The sequence below is a fragment of the Strix uralensis genome, chromosome 14 (genome assembly GCF_047716275.1).
Source record: "Strix uralensis isolate ZFMK-TIS-50842 chromosome 14, bStrUra1, whole genome shotgun sequence".
Lineage (NCBI taxonomy): Eukaryota > Metazoa > Chordata > Aves > Strigiformes > Strigidae > Strix > Strix uralensis.
The window spans coordinates 15,463,103-15,485,847 of NC_133985.1; the positions used below are offsets into that span (position 1 = coordinate 15,463,103).

Below are 22,745 nucleotides of genomic sequence, written 5' to 3' on the forward strand. Positions count from 1 at the left end.
TGCATGAGGATGGTTTTTGCATTTTTGGTAACATATAGTGAAAGCCACAGTTGGGACTCATCAATTTTATTGTTTGTAAAAATACATATCACATACATATACTGCCAAAGAAAAGTGAACAATATTACTTTGTGCAACACTCTCTAGCTAATAAATATTACACTTACCCAAATATAAATATAATCTCAGAAACATTACCTAGCGGAGCAATATTGCTGCTACTTAATAGCAACCTCCTCAAGCTCGACAGACCCCTGGTTCCTCCAAGGATGGAGGGGGCAGCAAGAAGCGTAACTTTGTGAGCCTGCAGATGCCCCTGCCACAGAGTGTGCTCAGGGAGGAATTGTTTCAGAGTATCCTGTGGCTGTACAGATTGTCTAAGTGCAATGAAGAGAGGGAGAAAATAGGGTTATGGCCAGCTGTCCTCAAATTTAGCTGTAGATGTGCAGTTTAACATGGTTAGGGCTACGGAAAACTTCACTGGCTAAATGCCAAATTTAGCATCACCAGAATGTGACAACAGGCTAACCCAGACTAAAGGGTGAGAGGGACAAAGAGGAATTTAGCTTAAATTCACTGTAGGCAAAAATTCAAAATCTGTTTATAGATGCTCATATTCCACATAGTGGCTCAGACTACTGAGAGATTTTGGCAGCAATCCCGATTCGAAGGTAGCACTGTGATCCTGCATTCAGGATTGACAACCTCCAGTTTGAATATTAGGATTCTCCTTGCCTGGCAGAGTTGTTCTGCATGATATTTGTAGGAGTAAGCCAAATAAAATATTGTGGAATCAAAGCAAAGTGGGAAGATGTATAAAGCAGGAACTAATGCCTTGCCATGTTCGTATACCTGAAAAAATATTCTGGCTCCTAAAAGCTGCCCTAGCACCATGGATCTGAAGAATACCAAACATTAAGCCTCCCTCTATGAAGAAATAGTTTGATGCAGGATATGTAGATCATGGGATGACATTATTTCCTTGTTCCATTTCTGTTGGCAAACATATTTGAACCTGACTTCTGTAATGACAGGAGAGATTGCTGCTGGAAGTTTGCACTTCACAGTTTTCGTAAACTGCTGTCACGTAAGGTTTACTCACATTCTCACCTGCCCAAACAGAGAAGCATCAAAAATACGTACTGTACATATCATCTGTGAGTCCTCTTGACTTCTCTAGTTATTGTTAATGCTTAGCAGAAAGTCCTGATCTTATTTACAAATTCTACAGGACACCAACACCCACACTTTTGGTTTTGAGGTCAGTTACATCAAAACAGTGTCTGTCTTGCGCTGAAAATATAGATTTTAATTGAAATACCATGAGATGGATACTGTTTATACCTTCTTCTGCTGTCACCACATAGTGTGGACCTCCTCATGGAGTAAGTACCCAGGCAGTCCATTCATATAGGACTTTTTTTTGATCGGTCCCTTTGTTCACAGAAGAGATGGAAAAGTCTTGTGATGATTCAGTTACTCTTTGAAGTATGAGAAAACTCTTCTCATTATCACTGCTGCACTGAGCACACGCTCTGCATGTTTTCTCCTCGTGGTTCTTCTGAGCCCTCAGGCTCCTTCCTTCCAAACACACCAGTTCAGGAGTAGGTTCCTGTACCTTTCACAGATAACCAGATCCTGGGATCCTGCCTTGTCCTGGACTGGAAACACATAGCACTCTGCGCTGCTCAGTCCTCCATACTCTTTGCAAAAAAATTGGATGCAGATCATGTATTTATCTTATCATGTAGAAAGACTGAAGAAAAAAACAATACAGACTTTCAGCTTTGACTTCCTCCCTCCAAGAATGTCTCCGTTTGCATCAGAGTCCCATTTTCCCACTCACTATACAATGCAAAAGAGAATTTCAAGACTCTGCAACATGTAGCTTTGTCTCTTCCGTCCTTACAAACTCGCGTGCATACGCAGGCACCTCTTCAGTTTATCAGGTACCAGAATCCTGTTCCTGTTATGCCACAGTTTCAGAGAAAATCATGCAGAGGGAGAACGAATCCACCTTGAAATATCAGCATCAGAAATGCAGTCACTAAATCCAGCCTGTTCCTGTGTGTCCCAGGCTTATTCCTGTTCAGAGCTTTCAGGTCCAGCCCACTCTGAATTAGAGAGCCATGGAAATGTCTAAACATTCCTCCTCAGTTAAAGACAGCATTTTTTTCCCCAGGGAAGACCTTCATTTGGGAGTTCACAGAACTGGAATAGCAATGTCAGATCTCTTAGTTTTGAGGCTGTATCTTCAGGAGAAATACACTTGCTGGATTGTGTGGTTCAGGACTCTGCTCAGTTGCTGCTTCTGCTTGTAAGATGCAAATCACATTCTTGGCCAAACCAAAGCCTGTGACTTGTCTAGGCTCTGGAAGACCTGGGGGTATCTTGTCTGGAAGTACCAGCCTCTGCCCTCTCCTTCTCCCCGGGCATATGGCAAGTGTCTATGGTGAGAGGATTCCTGTTAATGCTTTGTGTGGGGAAAATCCAGCCATCTGCCCTCTCAGGACTCTCTTAGCTTCACTTAGCAGCCGGTGCCATGATTACAGATCAAACTCAGAGATTTCACTCAGCTGATACAGCAGAACAGAAAAGGATGGCCTGTCATCTTTCCTCTGAGCAGGGGAGAGAAGAAAGAGGGAGAACATTAATGTTAGCTTGAGAGGAATGGCATGGTTAGGAAGGAAAACCTTGTGAAGAAACTGAGTATTAACAAAAATACAATCTATTGTTATAGAGAAAATGCCAACGGAAGAATGAACTTCCTTCTGTACAAGGTTTCTTTTCTACTAGCAGTGAATTTTGCCTACTGTACACTAAGTACCTTTTAACAGGTTGACTGTCATTTTTACCATTACTCTTAAAACTCAGCCCCACAGATCCGCAGCTTTCTTAGGAAGCAAACTGTTGAATTAACTTCAGTTAGGTGCACTACGTAGGCTTCTCAGTGAAGTCAACACACTATAGAAACAGCAGCTTAAATAAAAGGCAAAAAGCCTAGAGTTTGCTTGCTAGCACAGATGAAAGCTACAGTGTTTCACTTCCAGGATTTTATCTTGTGTTAGCATGTAAAGGGTATTCCTCTCTCTCTTCCTAAAAGCCAAGGGGAAGAGAGCTCTTGTCTTCGGGAACTAGTGCTCTCCCATTACAATACTAACCATCCTCCAGCAGTGGCTCATGACCTCATAAATCGCCTTGGAGGCCAGCTTGGGTTTGTAAAGCCGAAATCCTGCATTGATTTCTTCCACCACTTCGCCATTGGTGCGATTCTCGTAGGGGATTTTGCCTTCACTGAAGACCTCCCACATCAGCACTCCTAAAGCAAACAAATGAGAAAAATAAAAAAGCAAATAAAAGCCTCAGCAGGCCCACAGCCACCTTCCACCTGTTCTCAACATTGCTCTGTTACTTGGAAAAGCATTTTCACTCAGATTCTCAGTACACATCTGAAAAATCAGGCCTTAACACATCTGTACAGTTTGAGGATGCCAGCTAGGATCTCTGCTGGGCACTGCACTGTGTGGAAGGACTGGTTTAGTCACTGCACGTTTGACTTCTCTGCATCCTACTTCATGATAGTCTAGCATGACAGCGATGTCTTTCCCCATGAGTCAGATGAAGTCTAAGTGTGTTACATGTCAGAAAGCAGAGCTGTGTTGTATGTCTTCTCCCAAACTGTGAAGAAGAGGGAATGCTCGTGCACGTACTCCATCCAGATGTGCAATCTGGGAAAGAGAACTCGCTTTTTGTCACTGATTCAGTTTCTCTATTTTTGCTTCCAGTTAATCACATACAACAGGCATGTCACTGGTGTTCCTGCCTGCAGTGTGTCCTGCACCAGAATCTGCTTGTATTTTGGTGAGACTCAGGAGCAAGAAAGCAATATGAACAGCTCCATTCTTGTTAGTCAGCTTAGCCTCAGTACTGGGATCTCCTTGCCTGCAAAATGTCCCAGGTGGTGTGATTCACTGGGATGAATTCACATGCAATGACAGTGGAATTTCAGAAGATTGCGGCACATTTTTCCTCTTTTCTTAAACAGTCAAATGTTTTCCTATGATTACTGTTTAGAGCAGTACAGAAACTTGTGCTTCTCTAGTGTGGTGAGAGAGAGACAGGCAAAGACAAAAAGACTGTGGAATACATTGCGGTTGGCCAGCAGATCAGAGAGGCTCTGCAGGTGAAGTGAATAGAAGGCATCTGTGTTTGTTTTCTTAGGTTTAATTTCTTTGATCATCCAATATGACCGACTTGGTAAACTGTGTTCACATTGTATTAGAAAATGGAGACAGACAGATAGATTGATCTGAAATAAAGTTGTGTAACTCCACAGTCAACTTTGCTAAATAATGCCTGCTTTCCAGTTTTGAATTCTTCAAATAGGAAGATGCATAGAGATTGCAGCTTCTCACCAATGATATTGGCTTTACTGAAAAATAAGCAACGCAATTGTACTCCCCCAGCGTACAGATGCCTGCACTGGGAATTTCTCACACTCATTTTGTTCTCCTGGGCACAGCAGGATTTCAGGCCTGGCAGAAGAGATGAATGGGCTACAGAGTAGTGGAGCAGAAAGGTTCCCACAGTCATGAGACCATGACATGACAGAGGAATCCTCTTATGCAAACCCCACTGGATGGGAGATAGCAAGTCTGACAGATGTACAACACTGCTGTGTGCACATTTCACAAAGAAGGACTGACCAATGCAAACAAAGCTCACCGGTATTTCATTCAGCCCTGAAACTGGAGTGAGCCAACTTCACCAGGCTTGGCTTGACTGTAAATCAAACTGAGGCCTCTGTCTGGAAGCATCTGGATCTCAGTGTACAGGCCAGTTTCCAAGTTGTGAAGCAGAACATTCTTACCAGAGTAGCATCTCTCCCCATGTGCAGGTGTCAGAGAGAGCTCCACTGGTAAATATTGTCCCTTGTTACTATGCGGTGAGTGCTGACAGCCTCCTCCATGTGCCAGGGGACACGGAAATAGGAATGGTGGGGATAGAAAGCATCTCCAGGTTGGGTTTGCGAAAGCAGTTGTGTGGGTCTGAGCATCCAGCTCCCACTGTGCTGCTCATAACCCACCACAGGAATGCACAACTCCAACCACAGCAGAAGACAGTAAAGCAGAAGCACAGAATTCACAAGCACAGACTAGCAAAGGTTATAATCCTGCATTATTTACTGCTGGGCACAGAGCTGAGTGGCACCCCATTGACTGTGTGCTGTGCACAGCACACTGCACCGATTCATTCTGCAGTACTGTGATTTGCATGCTAGCTGGAGATGAGCCAGATACATTAGTGTGCCAGATCGACAGGCCAGGGGATAGCCTTTGTTATCTCTAGCGCCGATGACTTTGGGGAAAAAAATATACAACAGTTTTCTTATCTATGAGGGTCCAGAAGGGAGTCCAGAGAACAGATGCAAATCATAAAACAATGCACTGGGGAGCAGGAAATGAGGTGAGCAAATGTGAGCAGTGAAATAATATTTTCAGATTGGCATAAAGCAAATGGCGTCAGCAGAGCAAACTTGGAAAGGCAGAGGGTTTGAGTGAAGCATCAGTGCCCAGGACTGACGTGCAGAGATGGAGTACCTAAATGTCTTTCCTTTCCTTATATAATCTTGTCAGTGACTCTCCAACCTTTTCTTGGACAATCCTACTATATCAGCATGAAATGGTGTTCATTATTTGGTATTATATAGCATTGTACAGGTATAATATGTTAAATTGGCAGTATTTGCAGTGTTCCAAAGTATGTAGGTAGTTTACTATTCTTCCCTTCTTTCACTTAAATGATTTAGGCTTGCTTTCCTAAGCCATTATTCAGGCAAAACACCCTTGGAGCCCAGAGGGTGTAGTGTTTAGGAGAGTTTACTTTAGGAGTGAGCCCCTAGGTTTTGTGAGCTGGTGTTTGTTGACTTTTTTCCATTCTGACAAGAGGTTCTTACCAAATGACCAAACGTCAGATTTGGTGCTATAGTTGCTGTAGGAGAAAACCTCTGGAGCAGACCACTTGACTGGAAACTTGGTACCTGTGGAGCTGGTATACTGATCGTCAAGGACAATCCTGCAAAAGCAAAAGAAGGGAGTGTGCTGAGTAGTCCCCCCAACCCATGACAGCCCCACAGGGAGTGTGCACAGCCTCAGCAGCATTACCTCGACATCCCGAAGTCAGACACTTTGACCACGTGGGATTCCCCCACCAGGCAGTTCCTAGCGGCCTGCAAGAAAAGAAGATGCAGAGGCAGAAGGTCAGAGCTGAAAGACTATCACAGCCACTCAGTTGCAGAGCAGATAGTGCTTAAAAAAAGGAGAATCAAAGCAACACCAAACCATACAAAGAGGGCAAAAACTCGAGGTCCTTGTGCTTTCTGTACATTGTACAGCCAGCATGTTCCTGTTGCCAAGAAAGCTGTTCAACCATTAGTCTGACTTGCAGGCCCTTGTTGCCCAGAAAGGGCAGAGAAAGACCCTAAAATATCCACAGCTACTCACAGTCCTTGCTCCCCTAACAAAACAGTAGCACTGACTGATGCAGCTTGACTGAACACCACATAATTGAAAGTATTTTATCAGCAATGCATATGTTAGAACAGGTCTTTTTTGGCATCTTCACTGATTTTAGACATGAAGTCAGTATTCAGGAACTGTGGGAGCTGGGCTCTTGGGGAGCAAAAGAGTCCACTCAGAAAAAGAGACAAACGTTATGTCCTCTTTTCTTCTCTCCCAAACACAATCAAGGGAAATAGATTAATCAGCACTCCAGGGGATGTTTTTTTCCCTAAAGTATTGATGCTGCTTCTGCACTGAGGGGAGATACTGGATCCCCTGTCAACAAATAGGCAGGAGGAGTATGAAAGCTGAAATTAAGAAGGGAGAAAGCATAGGGAAACGCCCAGCTGCAGCACAGAAAAAGTCTATGTGGGACCAACACACCAGGTCTCTGTGGATGACAGAGTTTTGTTCCAGATAAGCCATTCCTTCGCACACATCTTGGCACATCCCCAGCAGGGTTTCCTTTGAAAAACTGCCCCGCTGGCTCCTGAGATAGTCGGACAAGCAGCCATTCTCCATGAACTCAAACACCAGGCATATGGGAGTGTTCTCAAAGCACACGCCATAAAGCTGGACTAGCTTGGGGTGAGACAGCTTCCTGTGGGATAGGGAGGGAAGGTGGAAAAGAGGCTGAAACAGGCTCAGTGCCTTCTGTCCTTACAGCAGGTGTGTTATACATGATTGCCTATGTCACCCTGCTTCACCTCTCTCTGCAAAGGCAAACTATGAAAGCAAAAAGAAGAAAATGTGTAGACCAAGTCTAATGTCAAGTAGCACTAAGTATCATCCCATTTTAAAGGTAATGGTCACCAAAAGACTCTTCTGCATGGAAAACCATCCAATTAAACTAAAATAAAATCCACTTCTGTCTATTTTGAAGGGAGGGAAATGTAAAAAATTCAAAGTCAATAAAACCAAAGAAATATTTTCAGTTGTGCAAAGTAAAAAATTTTTCAGGCCAGGTTTTTCAGTAAAACTTCCCTCAAATTTTAAGAGATTTCTCCATCTAATTATTTTTGACAAGAACCACTTTGCTCTCCAAAACACACCAGCAATTAAGCCTGCCTTCCAGAACAGCGGAGATCTGGAAGACCATTCTGGATATTAATAGAAGCACAGTAATTCACCTACACTTTGAATTGCCTTCCTTTGTAACCACTAGAGCTCACTGGTCTCTCTACATACTATTTAGATACATGGTAGATAACCCAGGTTTAGATTCCCCATTCATATTCCTGAACATTATCACAACACTTTGGTTCAGTATTATGAATCCTACAGGGTCTGATTTTCTTGGTCAATCTACTACTTACATCAAGACTTTAGCTTCCTCAATGAAATCCTCTTCAGACATTGCTCCTTCACGAATGGTCTTTATGGCTACTTTTGTCTTCTCCAGCAAGTAGCCAAGGTAGACCACACCAAACTGACCACTGCCAATTTCCTGTACACGGGTGAGCTCAGAGGGGTTAATGACCAATTTTCCTGTTGATTGTAAGGGAGAAAGAGTAATGATATAGCAGTAAAATGTCAAACAAAAAGTTTTTGTGGCTTAAACATTGAAACATGACTCAAAATGAGACTTTCTGGCTCTCTCTTAAATTGTCTATGTGACCTCTGATAGCTCGTTTGACTAGTCCATGCTGCAGGTCATGTTCAAGAGTAGGAACAACATCCCCTTTCTTTCCTCATTTGTCTTGTCTATCCAGTTCTTCAGGGAGGATTGTTTCTACCATAGATATGTGTACTACCGAGCACAACATGGTTTTGAGTTTTTTTGATGTCTCCAAGAGTTACAGTAAAGATGATACCAGCAAAATTCTGTAGACAACAATACACAGATGGAGGCATCTTTCAGGAGGGACTCAGATTTCATCAAGTTATGCTATGCTCCTACTCCCATCACCCTGGTTCAGCATTCATTTCAGTATTTAATGTTGACTTCACTGAGACCCTGGGGTTCTCATCACCTCCCTCAAGGCACTGCACGATCAGTTCATTCAGTTATCAATGGTAATGACAAAGATAATAATCTAGAGAATAGTGCAGTGTAAAGATCTGAAGAAAGCTGTTTATTCTGGTGATAGTCACATGAATATTCATCAATATCCATGGGGATATTCAGGATCATCCAGCTAACCAGTGAGCAGTGTGATTCCCATATGGTCATGAGAGTACCATACCGTAGCTCAGCCCTGCAGTGATTGGGGCCTTTTTTCTCCAAGAAGAGACTGCATACCGCAAACGAGTGACAAGACCTGAATAACAGAGGAAAACGTGGGTTCTAGTTATTGTCACAGTCATGGAATGTGTGGCTGTCACTACCTCAGAAGGCAGGCTGGATACTGGAAGCAGATTTATTGTACTGAGTTCTTAGCTCCACTTGAGGGCAGCTGAACCTCTATTCAGATTGTGATTTCCTGCCTGCTAGAAGGAAGCCAATTCTGACCAGTTTCAACTTATTTCTTGTTTTTACTCAGTCAGCAAATGTGAGCTGTCAGTCTCTATTAACTTGGATGAAATTATAAATGATACCTTTTATTTGTAGGGTATTTTTGAAGCCCAGGGTTTCCCTTGGTATTCCTGGACTGTAGGGATGGGAGTCTTTGGTGACTTCCATGTCTGGCTATGGATCCTGGCCATGTCCCTAACTTTATGTCAAATCAAGGCCCAGGGATATATCACCTCCTGGGCAAGAAGGCTCTGCAGCGTCATTCAAACAGGTAGCTTGGTCTGGCAGTGGTGACGCATCCCCATGGGCTCCCAGGAATGAAAGAGCTCTCTATAGTATGTCATCACGACATCTGTGTTGGTCATAGTGAGCCTTAGAAGGACAGCCAGAATGAAGATGTATTTCTGGAAGCTGGCCTGAGATAGTAATTTTCCTGCCATCCAAGTGCCAGGGTAAGTGGAAGAAAAGGTGATGCCATTTAACATTTCATTGTAAGGACAGAGGGCTTGGGAACCTTCCTTCATTCAAAACAGTCATCTGTCAGCATGGTAAACCAGTAGCTTCCCCTGGTCAGCATCAGCCTTCACTCACCTGCTGCATTGTGCTGGTGATAGTTGATAAGTTCAGGGATGCAGTCAAACACATGCTTTTCTGCCAAGTAATATCGCTTGGGAAAGTCAGTTGTCTCATTGATGTGATAATGCTTTATAACAGGATTATTATCCATGCTGAAAAAGAGTATGTTTTCTTTGATGAAAACTAGGTTGCAGAAAAAAGACAGGAATTTGGGCTATAAATGGAAGAGGAACAAACGAGCAAAGGGTAGAGCCTTCCCTATGCAGAAAGAATGGGAGAGGAGCAAGGAGTGAGCTGCAATTGGTAACAAAAGCTGTATACTTGTATGTTCTCCCTCTCACTCATAGATGGTCTCATCTCTAGAAAGGCTGAGGTTTCCTGATATGAGCAGGTTGAGTACTAGGTTTCTCTGCCTCTTCTTTCTGAAACAAAACTTTCTGCCCCATCATTGAAACCCTTTCACTAGTCTTGTATTACCCACCTCTGATGAGTCCAGCATGTAGTCCATGTTGATCCTAGTGACGCTTCAGCTGGGGGGACAATTTCATCAAAATTACAACCCCAGTGATGTCTAAGGGACTATTTATAGGCATATATTTAGACGCAGGGGGAACTGAAGCCTTTAATACACTTTGCAAATGGCAGCTAACTCTTCTGCCTTTTTTGGAAGTGTTTTCCTCTATGATTTTCATGAGCCTTCTGCTCTCTCTTTATAATGCCAAAACAACTACAGAGATTACACTCTCATAGAAGCCATTTCATTGATGTAATTGATGCAAAAAGCTGCTGAGCTCAGCTGTACCTTAATGCTTTGGTGAAAACAGAGACTGTGTACATGCCAGGCTGCCTCGAATCTCTCACCATGAAGGCACCTTCCCTACCCTGTAACAGGAGCAAAGAAGAGAAAACTGGTTAGAGACATAATGGAAAAAGAGAAGTGAGCTGGGGTCAAAGCTCTGCTCGTTTAAGCCCTGTCTGTTGTCAGTCACAAGGATGTGCTAAACACATATGAAAAAAAAGAGCCATCAGCCAACTGACAGAGCTTGGTCTGTTCCATGCACAGCTCTGATGGCTGCCCCAGGCGTGCAGGTACACCCAGCTGGTCTCTCTTGGGTGCTATGTATTTTTAGCTCAGTTTCCTGAGGAAATGAGACTTATGTGCTCGTACTGAGTATGTGTGGGCGTGGGTACATGAGTTGTGTGTCACTGTCCCTCCAAGCCTTTCCTCTAGAAATTCTGAACCCAATGATTGCTTTCAACCCTGACAGAATACTAGTGATATCAATTTCCAACAAGTTCAATGAAATGGGCAACCAGTTGGAAAGGCAAACCCCTTTGAATGCCCTCCATTGAGAGCAGCTACAGAACAAGACTACAATTTATTCAACACCAGAGACTCCGTATGGGACTGTATGAAAGATAATTTACCAACGAACTACAGATGGGAAAATCTTGACCCCAGTCATCCAGTAGCTAAACATAAATGCGTAGAAAAGCAGGCTTCCTCCACTCTGGCACTCACAGAACAATTTTATTTTCTAATTTTTCACTGTAATTGTTTTATATTCATCTGCATGATAAAATGTATCATAGGCCATGATCCTTCAGGGCCAGGCACTAATGGATCAGATGGCAGATGAGAAGATTTAACATCACAGTCTGGATATAATGTGCCGACCTATATATTGATAATAAAAACCGCATTTTTCTTCTGTTTGTAGATAAAGATGCTTTTCATCTGGCATCCCAAGTGCCTGATTATTTCATTCCCTCCTTTGCTTTACATGGTAGATTTCCTCCATTTTATATGTCCACTATCCACCCACAACACTTGGTGCAAACCCTAATCCACCAAGTGCACCCTGCCTTAGCCTCCTTCCCACCTTCCCAGCAGACTGATTCAGCTCCAGGCGAAACCAGAGGCTGAGACTGCTACTGCCTTCCCTGCGTAGGAACTGCTGACTTTCAGTGTGCAGCTCCGCCCAGGTAGGACCAGGCCACTGAGCTATAAACCTTCCAGGGTCGTCTCTTCAATGTGTGTCTGCACAACACCTACCATATGTGCACCATACAATAATTAGCACAGGGAAGTTCTGAAAAGGGTCTCCAGATGCTGCTGTAGAAGCATCTATATCATGCACAGTGAGGGCTTTAGGACTCATCTCCCTGGCAGAGTGGGGTTGCTTGCACAGGTAGGCCAGTATTGGAGACAGTATCCTGCCTGAGTTACCTTAAGCACTGTTCTTGCCCTTCCATCTCACTTGACAGCAAGCCTGGCCAAAGACTGCTCACAAGCTTGGCCACATTTTTGAGGGAGCTGTGGGGGCTGCAAGGTTTTGAACCAGAAGGCTCTGCAGCCACATGGTGGTAGATGACACAGAAGAGTTGCGTCGGAGGGACCAAAAGGAAAAATAAGATCACTAAACTGTGCGTGGACACATCCCGTAGGAGTTTATAGGAACTAAAAGAATTTTTAAAACTGTACAAAAATGCTTTTATTTCCATAAAACACTACCATTCTAAGAAACAACACTTTATTTGGGTCTCCTGTTTATGTAAGAGCTGATTTAAAAACTAAGGTTGTGTTTGTGTGGAAAATTTGAACAAGAAGTGTATTCTTTTTATTTTCACTACAGTCTTCACTGGAAAAGTCTGTCTCAACTGAAAAATTAAAGATGCATGCTCACATTCATACACACACAGAGACAAAACTAAAAAAAAAACCACCACCCAAACCCATACTCTTGGCTTTCACCCAAAATATTTCAGCACAAGATTGGTTAGATTTCCAGAGAACTACAATACTGGCATCCGCAGGCCTCCTGCAGAGACAGAAAGGATAAGCTAAAATCACAGTTTTCAGTCGATATAGTGTTTTCCATCAGCCCCAGTTATTATGTGTTTGACTGAGGCAGGATGGCACAGCTCTGCTCACACTCAGCTGCTGTGGAGGTAAGGGGGGGTTGCTAGTGGCCCTTTATCTTGCATCGCACACTAAGAGCCGCCAAGGACAGCAACACAGCAGGAACCCATGGCTCAGCTCTCTCTTACACAAAGCAGCCCTCTCAGGCTTCTCCTCATTTGTCATTAATTAATTATTATTGCCCATCCACCCCGCACGTAACACTGGTTTACCTCATCCTTGAGGAGTGTTTCTGCTTTGCTTCTGCTGATGTTCTTATTGTACCATCTGAAAACATCAAAAAACGCCAAGTCAGCATTTCTCCTGAAAAGCCTCTGAATTGAGTGTCCCCAGTGCTAGCAATGACACATTGTGTGGGGTAGGGACATTTGAGGCTTGTAGCTTCTAAAACAAACCCAGGGCACTTAGTGACACAAGAAAAACATAGGCACAACTTACTCATATATTTGCAGATTCTCAGGTGATTTTTCCGCCAGGTAGCTACTTGGCACGTAGCCTTCATGCCTGTTAAAATGCAACACAGCGTGAGTGCACTAGACAGACAGGATTTTTTCTGCATCTGTGGGAGCCAGCCCTGAAAGATTTGCCTACTCTTTGCATGATAGAAATGCTGGTTGTTACGCATTTAGTAGGGTTACTGGAGAAGGAAGCACCTGATTGAACCTCTAAACTTGGAGAGATTCAGAATTTTTTTCCCCACATGCATGACCACGGATATCAGCCTGAGCTAAGGACTATTCATCTTTTTTTAAATTAACTTTCAGATCCTTTTTCTTCATCTGCCTGAATACAAGCAACATCAAAGGGAAGAAAGTTACCATAAATAATCTTCCATCACTCTTGTCCTCTATATCAGAGGACGCTTCACAAAAGTTGTACTAGAGGCCAGACTATATGTTAATGGAAGAACAAACTGGAGTTACAAAGGATTTGTAAATTGGCTGTTGAAAAGAGACTTACCCATTCTTATCTTGAATCAGCCACCAATGTTCCTCAGAGCTGTCAATCACGTAATATTCCTCATTATATTGTAATGTCAGCTCCTGCGGATTCTGGGCTTCATAGTCATATATGGCCATGACTACGGCGTCCTTTGGGTCTAGCAACAATTTCTGCACAAATTAGGCAAAAGGCTCATCATATTCATATTCAGAAAAACCCATGCCATGCTCTCTAAAGTGATGTTTCTCTGGCAGCACTGTCTTGTGGGTTCAAAAGCCTCAAAGCTAGGAAAGCACCCCAGGGTGTCTAGTGGGGTATGGTGGCAACATGAGAATTTTCAGCACTTTCAAACAGTGAATTTCATATCAAAATTTTAGTTACATAGAAAACAGTTATCTACTCCTTCTTAGGGCAGAACGACCTCTGTCTGTTCTATCATTCACAGATGTTTCCCAAACTCCTCTTAAAAGCCTCCAGTGATAAAATCTCCATGGCCTCTCTAGAGGGACTGTCCCAATGCCCTGCTGCCTCTGGTAAGGCGTCCAGCTCTAACAACCACCCTGATTCTTCCTTCTTATTAAATTAGCCAATGACATTTTGTTTCATCCACAAGTGGGTTTGGAAAATAATTTCTTTGTTCCTCTTCACAGCAGCTTTTCTCATATCCTCCTACTTCCCCAGTTTCCCTTTCTATAGATTGAAAAAAAATACAGCTGAAGCTTCACTCACCATTAGAAAGCTATTTGTGAAACCAAATTGTCTTTACAGGACTGAACCTAACTCTAGTGGGATGCTGCTGATTTATAGCTTATGAAAAAACATGGAAAAGGTAATAGAAAAGCCCAGGGGATGTTATCACAGGTGATATTCTAGGTCACTTCACTGTGGTGAACTTTTATGAGGATATATTCACCACTGCTAGTTAAATACACAGGACACTAAGGACAGCTTAGTGTGCCTCACTGCACTCACCCAGTTATCTTCAGGAGTGGGAGGAAGAGGCTTCTTTGAGGCTGAAATGAAATCAAGAAAACTAACTTGAAGCAGATCTGGACAAAACCGGGGGAGAAACTATCAAGGGAATGAATTAATAAAGATGACACACAAGCAGTGAATAGCAAGCCTTGGTCTTTTAGAGTAAGACATGCCAACAGCCTGCACCTACACAGTGACTCTCAGCCACACAGCATAGGTCTGAAACTGGTGTACTTAAGGAATCACCCAGATACAAAGTAAAAATGTCTTGGGTGAAGAATGATCAAATACGCTTTTTCAGGAGACAGAGTAAAGATTACACTTGGCCATTGAAACCACAGAGGAAATACAGTTAGGCCAAAATAGGACATATAGGGTTAAATGCATATATCTCAAGAAAGTTCTTATTATGGCTTATTGACTGACCACAGCTGAGCAAGTTCTTAGTTCTCCATCTCATTCCAAAGACAGCACCAAACATCACACAGAGGAAAATATTCATTCAAAACAAAGAATGCCATGTACAGTGACAGACAAGCCAGAATAAGGAATATCCCAAGGAGCCAGCAACAAGTCTCTTGATAGAAATGTAACATGATTTTTTTTGATGTTCTGTATGAGACAGATTTGATTCTTTACTTTTACTAGCAATAAATATTTTCAAGGTCAGGATGGTCTTAACAAATCCCATACCGTTTTTGGTGGGGTCATACTCCACGCAGCCAGGTGCCATCTTCTCTGTCTGAGCACAGCATCTCCACTTGCCATCTATCCAAAAATCTGGATGACACTTTGAAACCAGGCTGTTGTTGTTTCTGATTTCTGGAAAATGTTAGGGGAAGAAAAAGGAGGGAGAAAATGAATTTATTTGCATTCACATCAGCTCTGAAAGACGTCTAGAACTGAATGGAAATAATCTGCACCTTAAAGAAGCTTCTTATTCTTGTCAAACCAAACTTTGGTGAATATTACCAGCCTTTTCCATTAATGTTTTCTTTTCTCCCAAAAGCAGTGAATGCCACCACTCATGTGGAGGAATAGCCTTTGTGCTGGCGATGGAGCCCATACCTCTCTACTGAGGGAGAACAGAATCCTACCAAAGGGACTCTCTCTTTAAACTGATAAACACCAAAACCACAGAAGGAAGGTCTCATAAAGAGAAAGAAAATCTGGCAGGCCATATACTGATGGTTCCTGTGAAAGACTACAGCTCTACAGTATGTATACACGTAGGACATGGACACTTGCTGCTTTGGCTTGGTGTTCAGAAGAAACTGTACAAGCTGGCCTTCACCAGCACTAAACATTTTTTGCACATGTAAATACCGGCCTTGAATGTCTGCATGAGTGATTCAAGGTCCTTCTTTTTGAAGCTAGGCTATCTGTAATAATAATTTTCCTAAAAAGAACAAAACATTTCTGCTGGCCTGTTTCAAGAGACTATTCAAATTGTTGAAGGGAGGGGACAGTCTCAAAATGTTGAATGACAAGAGGTGATAAAGTAGAAACTTGGAGCAGGCGCACTCCAGAAGGGGAATAACTGGCTGCAAGAGTGAGGGCATGAATTTAGTAATATCTCCATCAGGCACAATGTTTTCAGAGTGAACAATACAGCAGTTTGTGTTATAAATCAGAAAAAAGCTATGATGGAAGCCTGATGCAATTCTCATGTAACTAAGTAACACCTTCCTTATGTCAAGTATTATGCCCTGTTTCTGCCTGCAGTGGTTAGTTATTGTTTCTTCACTTCAGAATCATTGCAGCGAACCACAGCACAATTCAGGAGGTGAACAGGAAATGAAAGCTACCCACAAAAATGTTTCTTAATAATCATGATTCTTTAAGAAGGTTGTCTTCTAAACAAAAAGTCTATTAATAAGAGCCGAAAAAAAAAATCTTCTACACAGAAAGGATGAATTTCTTTAAAAAATTAGCCATAGAAAAATCCTCATCTCTTCCTGAATAAAAAACCTCAAATTACAGTAATGTATTAACAGTTTATCCTAGAAAGAGGCAAATAAAGCATTCCATGTCCAAATTTTCCACTGCTGCTGAAAACACACCCACCAAATTTACAAGCAATTTGATTTTATAACCTCATTCCCCATTACCACTTTGCATGCTTAAATATAAGACAGTGACTCCTCTTGCACATTTTCTATGCATTACAGCTTGTGAGAAAACTGGTCTGGGACAAGTAACTTCAACGATTAGGTGGGCACAGGGGCTTTATTACCTTCCTTCAGCGTAAAGACCCATCTCTGCCGGCTCTCACGATTGGGTGCAAACACGTAGAGTATGTAACTATCGTGGATGATCTGGAGAGGGGAGTAAAGAAAGGAGGCAGCCATTAGAAGCAATCCCAGATATGCTGGACATGATGGAGTCACTGAAGGAAGCAGGCAGCAGCCCTCATACCAACAAGTTACAAGCAAAATGATGACGTGGAGAAGTGGAGTAACAGGGCCTGTTCAGAAGCATCTCTTAACCTAATTGAGTTTTCATTATTTAAAATGGAGTGGACATCCTGATCAAGAAAGAATTCTAGACAAGCAATGTTTTAGATCAATTTTATTCTGTTAAGAAATGCCCGTGAAATCAATGGAGACATAGCAATTTCAATCTGCAGAGGATTCAGCCTGTTACTCGCTGACTGCAGTTTATCCTTCTAAAGCATCTCTGGGGAAATGGCATCTGTCTCTTAGCAGTTTCTTGTAAGATACCTTCACTTAAGATCTAAGAGAGAAATTTAGCTTTTCTTGTGTCTGTAAATATCAAGCAACTGCCTGGAGATTATTTGGATTATATCATTCTTCAAAGTTTTTAATAGCTTTCAGTAGGATTATAGAGGGGAAATAAGAAGCTGGAGCAGATGAACGATGAGCAGTCAAGATGCTGTTTTCATCAACTTGGTCTTAATGATGAAGAAACGAAGGAAGAGAAATACAGAATGTTTGTGAAGTTTCAGACCAGGGAGTAAAATCATCACAAGAACCAAAATGACTCAGAAACTGAATTGGATGACTACATTTGGGCCTAAAATTTCATGTAACATATAATCTATATTTCTATTCCAATATTTATCTCAACAATATAATTCCAAATGGGACTTGGTCTCTTTGATGCTTTGAAAAACTTTGACCACTGTCTTTAAACAGAGGTTTCTACAAGAGAGCAGCTGTTTTTTAAAGTTTCTTCAGGGGTGTAGATGAGGCAATCTTGATTATTGTTTAAAGAACAGGAAACATTTGCCACCTCTTGGCTGAAGCCCTTGCAGGCACACACAGACAGCCGTGTGACTCAGTTGCTTTACAGGCTATGGAGAGATAAATTATAACCTCTTTTACAAAAATTAGAAACAGGGAAGGAATAACTCCCACTTATTTAAAGTGACCGTTGATATTATTGTTTTGTCTGTATGATGTTTTGACAATCTAAAGCGGATTTTGAAATATGCAGTAAGCAGATCTCCAAAAGACATAGACACGAGCATGCACAACTGCACAAAGTCACTCATTTCATGCCTCTCTGCAAGGGGCTTATATGCCAGATCAGCCACACAAAACCAGAAAGCCACTGCTGGTTCCACAGAAGATTTACAGCTGCGTGCAGCTGAGATATTTTTTTAAAAAAACAGACAATAGCATTTTACAAAAGACCACAAAACTGACTGTGGGACAAAAATCAGATGCGCTACAAGCAGGAGCGATTACCACGACCTCAGCGGAGCACTGTCCATCATGACTGCTCCACTGTTACCAGCCCACCAGTACTGGCCACTACCTTCACTTAATTTTGCTGTTCCTACAAGCATTGGAGATATGGAGATACAGATTTGAAAATTCAGACAAAAAACAGACAGTTTTGAGCATTTGTTCCTTCTCTAGTCCATGTTCACTCAAGTCAAGAGCAGCTGAGGTTCCCCCATGAAGCTTTCCCCCAGCCAGGCAGCTCCTGCCCAGCCCCAGTTAAGAGTTCTTCTGTCGGGCTGCTCATCAAAAGCCGTTTGCAGCATACGACAGCATCTTCTGCTGCTCCCAAATGCCCATCAACAGGGCTGTAACACTTTGATCATCTGGTTTCTTGAGTGTTCATTATGCACCAACACAGCAACATTTTGTAATATTCCAGGACAATTTTTATGATCCTGGCTGGGTACCACCCCAAGCTGGAGGGAGAGTTTCCTGACCCAACCTAGTTTGGGAAATTATTTCCTCTCCCTTCTCATATCTCTGCAAGGTAACATTTTCCAGGGCTCAGACTAGAGCATGGTGGATATGTACTTTTACTGTTCAAATGGAGATTTAGAGAAAACTCTACAAGCTTCTTCATGATTTTTCAGAATGACAGTACCAAGCCAAGCCTCTAAACTGATGCTGATTTTGAGATAACAAGAAAGGAAAAAAAAAAATATTGCTTTATGGTTGTCTTTTTTCTTTCTGTAAAGTTATCTATCTTCTTTAACATTTGTTGTGTACATGGGTCACATTCATTAGCTTTTATCTGCAAATCTCAGTCCAGATAATTCCCTCTTTTAGAGCCACCTGTGAACAGAGATGGCCCTGTATTCACTGAAATCCATACACCATAATTATTAAGAAAAATACTGTCCTCGATATGATAGAACCCTGATAAATGGCAGCACAGGGAATAACATCATAAACTGGGAATTTGTTGCAATAACTGAGCAAATATGTTTACATGGCAATGTAAACGTATCCCATATGTATTAATAATTAACACTAGACAATGTGTTCCTCATCCTAGAGCTAGCACTGTCCACCTCTTGGTTGTTAAGTCATCTCGTCACTAAAAACCCTCTCTGTTTCTGTCTGGAGCCGTATCCCTAATGCATCACATTCACCCCTTTCTGATGCAAAGGCCACTGAATGTGGTTAGTTTCAGCACCACACAGGTAAATAGGCCAAAACCCTAGGTGGATTTCCCATGTGAAAGATGGGCTTTCTCTGAACATGAGTTAGTGGAATAGCTGAATATTGTTTAAACACGGGATAGGATTAGAAGATCTAATGATCCTTTCCAATTTAAAACCACAGAGTATAAGAGTTTACGGATCCTGTAATAACACTCGGTCTCTGATTTCCCGGTTCATTTCAAACCTCGATCTGCTTTTCTTCCTTTGTTGTTATTCACCCTGGTGTTGGGTTTATTAATGATTGCACTGTGAGGGAGAATTTTATTGAAATACAAAATGAAATGCTATCTCTATCAGTATGGTCAACAGACAGACTCACCTGGAAAGGGTATTTATACTGACAGGGAATGATGATGTCACTTTTCACAATTTCCACACATCTGATCCTGGAAAGTTCCACAGAGCCCTTCAAAGTCCTTTTCTTCTAAAAGACCAAGAAAAGCACTTGGTTAATGCTAATGATTGTGGATTAAGTGGATAATTAGACGAGACTGTCATGTCCACAGGAAATTTAATGTTAATAGAGCAGAAGAAAATTAACTGATTATGTAAGACATTTAAAAGTATAAAGAATCATTCTCATATATGGCACCTCTATATGGACTGCACATACACCTACATATCTGCATGTACATATATTTCAACTCAGCACATGGATTCTTAGAGAACCAGTCAAAAACTTTGGTTGAAATTTAGGTGGTTTTTTTTCCTTCCAGCGAAATTAAATTCTCTTTTAACCAAAAAGAACTATTTTCATGAAGCATGCGGTTTACCAACACTCCTGTTTCATACTAAAAAGCTATAAAACAGTAAATATTTTATTTAAAAAAATGGTTGCGTACCAAGAATTTCAAAACATTTTATCTAAGATGTAACATTTTTACTGCATCTGTTTTCCAAGAAACAAAACATTTCTCTGTTTTTGTTCTGTGTAGGTTTTTAGCTAAGAAAAAATAACAAGAAATTTTGAAATAAACAATATCCTCAAAAACTTGCCGACAAAACTATTTTTTTGGCAGCCTCTGCTGTGTTATTATTCATCATATACCAGATAGCTAGATAACAGTACGGGCAGTTAGGAAAGGGTAAGAAAAGAACAGACATCCAAGTATCCCAACTACCTCGGCGTACCCTATTTCTTACTGACTCCTTGCCCTGTAGCCCCTTGGCACTCAGCTTCTGCAAGAGCGGGGCGAGGCGGACACCGGCACCGGGCGGGCGGGGGCTGAGCTAAGGCCTGGTATCTGGTGCACGCTTCTGAAGGATTCACTACAAATGCATTTGCTCTTCGGAGGCAAATTGGTTTCCTGTTTTGATTCGTTTTCAGTAGGGATTAAACACTAACTGTCTCCCAGCTCAGCTTTGTGACAACGTGACGGAAATTGGTGAGATTTAAGTACCCCAAAAACACTGCAAAAGCTTCTGTTTTTCAAACCCAGGCGACTGTCAACAGGAGAGACCATGAACTTCAGCAACTGTATTGTACCTGCCACGAGTTATCACTCAGACACACAGCAAGACTTCAGCAACCTTCTCGCCCTCCCTCGGACCCCCAACCCAACCCTTTGTGTCCCTCACCCTCCATCTCTCTCTTGCCCCTTGCTCCCTATGTCACCATGATCCTGCAGCTCTGCCCCACTGGCAGTGGCCATCCCCACCTCTGTGCTGACCCTCATCGCTGCTCCATTGGGACCTTTCATGATTAAATTCAGCCTAAAACAGGGAAGCAGCTGATGCCACTGGAGGTGGGGTGAAGTTTGACACAGGGTACTGTGAAACAGCCTCAAACAGAGAAGCCCCAAGGCTCCTCAAACCTCATTCTTGCACAACTAGCTATTTTGCCTTTGCATACTTGGACTTGAGGAAAATTATTACAGTGTGGTCTCACCTTGCTCTTGCTGGACTTTGCTGGTGTATTTAGGTTTTGTATTTGTATTTGCCTGCAGTTTAACCAGTGCCTCTGGATTTACTGCCAGGACTGTCTCCTGTAGACAACATCTGCCTATGTAGCTCTATGGAGTAGAGTTAGATTTTTTTTTAATATCAATAAACCCAAGGCTGTAAAACACCCCTAAATGTAAATACCAATTAACTATCAAGAGTATTGCCAAGCCTTAGAAGGCCTTACTTCACCCCATTTCCACCATCTATTTTCTTTCATTCTTATCTATTCATTTCTTCTTCCAGAGTTGGCTTCCTCTGTCTCTTCTCTACAACCTCCTCTATCATTTGTTCTGCCCCTGGGACTTCTACCCTTTTGAGGAGACACAAAGCCATTTATTTCCTATAAAAGCCTTAAATTTTGCTAGGATTGAATGTTCCTTCATCTTATTCCTTTGAAGTCCCAGGGCTTAACCACAAGCACTCCTCCTCTGGGGCTTTAGGAAGCGATGCTGTGCCAGTCACATGTTCTACTCTTATCTGCAGACTGGCTTTTGTTGATACCTTTCCAGACTCTGCTGAAAGACAGGGTCCAGCCTTCTCAAGGAGCTTTGTGCAGTTGTCCTGCAGCTCTCATCACTTACTGTGCTCCTTTTAATCACATAATTCAGCAACGGAAGCTCCTCATAATCTCATGCTGCAGTGCTACATCAGGGTGCGTCTCCCAGCCAATGCATTGCCCAGCAGACCTTAACAGATGGGACTTTGTTGATAGAAAGCAATTACAGTCCTGTAGCAGCACAAACAACTGGAATTACCACTCACAAACCAGGCATTACCCAGAAACCGGGCTGGAAACTAAACATATCTCTGCTTTTGTGATGCTTGACTGCACTTTAATCCAACAAAAGCAACTGGGTCATTTGGAAGGGAGAGAAGAGGAAAAGCCTCTGAAAATGGTCTCCAAAAAACCTCAGAGACTTGTTCCTGAAAGGGCAAGACAAAACATGCTGACAGATCTCCATTTGTTGTTTTCAGTCTGCCCAGAGTATAATTAAGTAGATGTTTTAGCTGGTCAGTCAGAAAAAACTTCAGTTGTTTTACTGTGTAATGTGTGTGTAAAGATAACCAAAGCATGCTGCTGTCCCATGAGGAGAAGTACAGTGTGCTGCAGATCAGTCTGTCCTGGTTTATTTCTTCAGGTCTGTTATTTGCAATATGGCAATTCTGGGAAGGAGAGCTAACAGCTCTGAACAGAGCCAGGGGCATCACAAGCCCAATGCGTTACCATCTTAATCTTTGGTATTTCACCTCCTCTTGCCACACAGCTCCAGCAGCTTTTTCACTGATTAATCCTTTAGTTTGTGTCTACTGCATAAACTAGATGACCCCAATGATCTCTATTTGCCTTAGATACTAGGACAGTTGACTATGGGACAATTGACACAGCCCTGCCCTGCATCACAAGAGGGCATCTCACCATGCTTCCTCAAGGAA

At 42.3% G+C, this 22,745-nt stretch overlaps 1 protein-coding gene across 1 annotated transcript in view; it reads right to left on the reverse strand.

The window, feature by feature from the left end:
• Positions 1 to 50: 50 nt before the first annotated feature.
• ITK (IL2 inducible T cell kinase) overlaps positions 51 to 22,745 on the reverse strand; it is a 34,229-nt gene continuing 11,534 nt past the window's right edge. Inside the window, exons 2-17 of the mRNA XM_074883827.1 lie at positions 19,687 to 19,791; positions 16,668 to 16,749; positions 15,125 to 15,253; positions 14,429 to 14,469; positions 13,475 to 13,626; positions 12,953 to 13,018; positions 12,727 to 12,781; positions 10,394 to 10,473; positions 9,607 to 9,743; positions 8,747 to 8,821; positions 7,877 to 8,048; positions 6,945 to 7,161; positions 6,165 to 6,229; positions 5,957 to 6,075; positions 3,162 to 3,319; positions 51 to 2,618 (exon numbers count right to left, since the gene is read on the reverse strand). Of these exons, the coding sequence (XP_074739928.1) occupies positions 2,547 to 2,618; positions 3,162 to 3,319; positions 5,957 to 6,075; positions 6,165 to 6,229; positions 6,945 to 7,161; positions 7,877 to 8,048; positions 8,747 to 8,821; positions 9,607 to 9,743; positions 10,394 to 10,473; positions 12,727 to 12,781; positions 12,953 to 13,018; positions 13,475 to 13,626; positions 14,429 to 14,469; positions 15,125 to 15,253; positions 16,668 to 16,749; positions 19,687 to 19,791 (1,725 nt within the window). The 3' untranslated portion in view covers positions 51 to 2,546. The remainder of the gene's footprint in view (positions 2,619 to 3,161; positions 3,320 to 5,956; positions 6,076 to 6,164; positions 6,230 to 6,944; positions 7,162 to 7,876; positions 8,049 to 8,746; positions 8,822 to 9,606; positions 9,744 to 10,393; positions 10,474 to 12,726; positions 12,782 to 12,952; positions 13,019 to 13,474; positions 13,627 to 14,428; positions 14,470 to 15,124; positions 15,254 to 16,667; positions 16,750 to 19,686; positions 19,792 to 22,745) is intronic.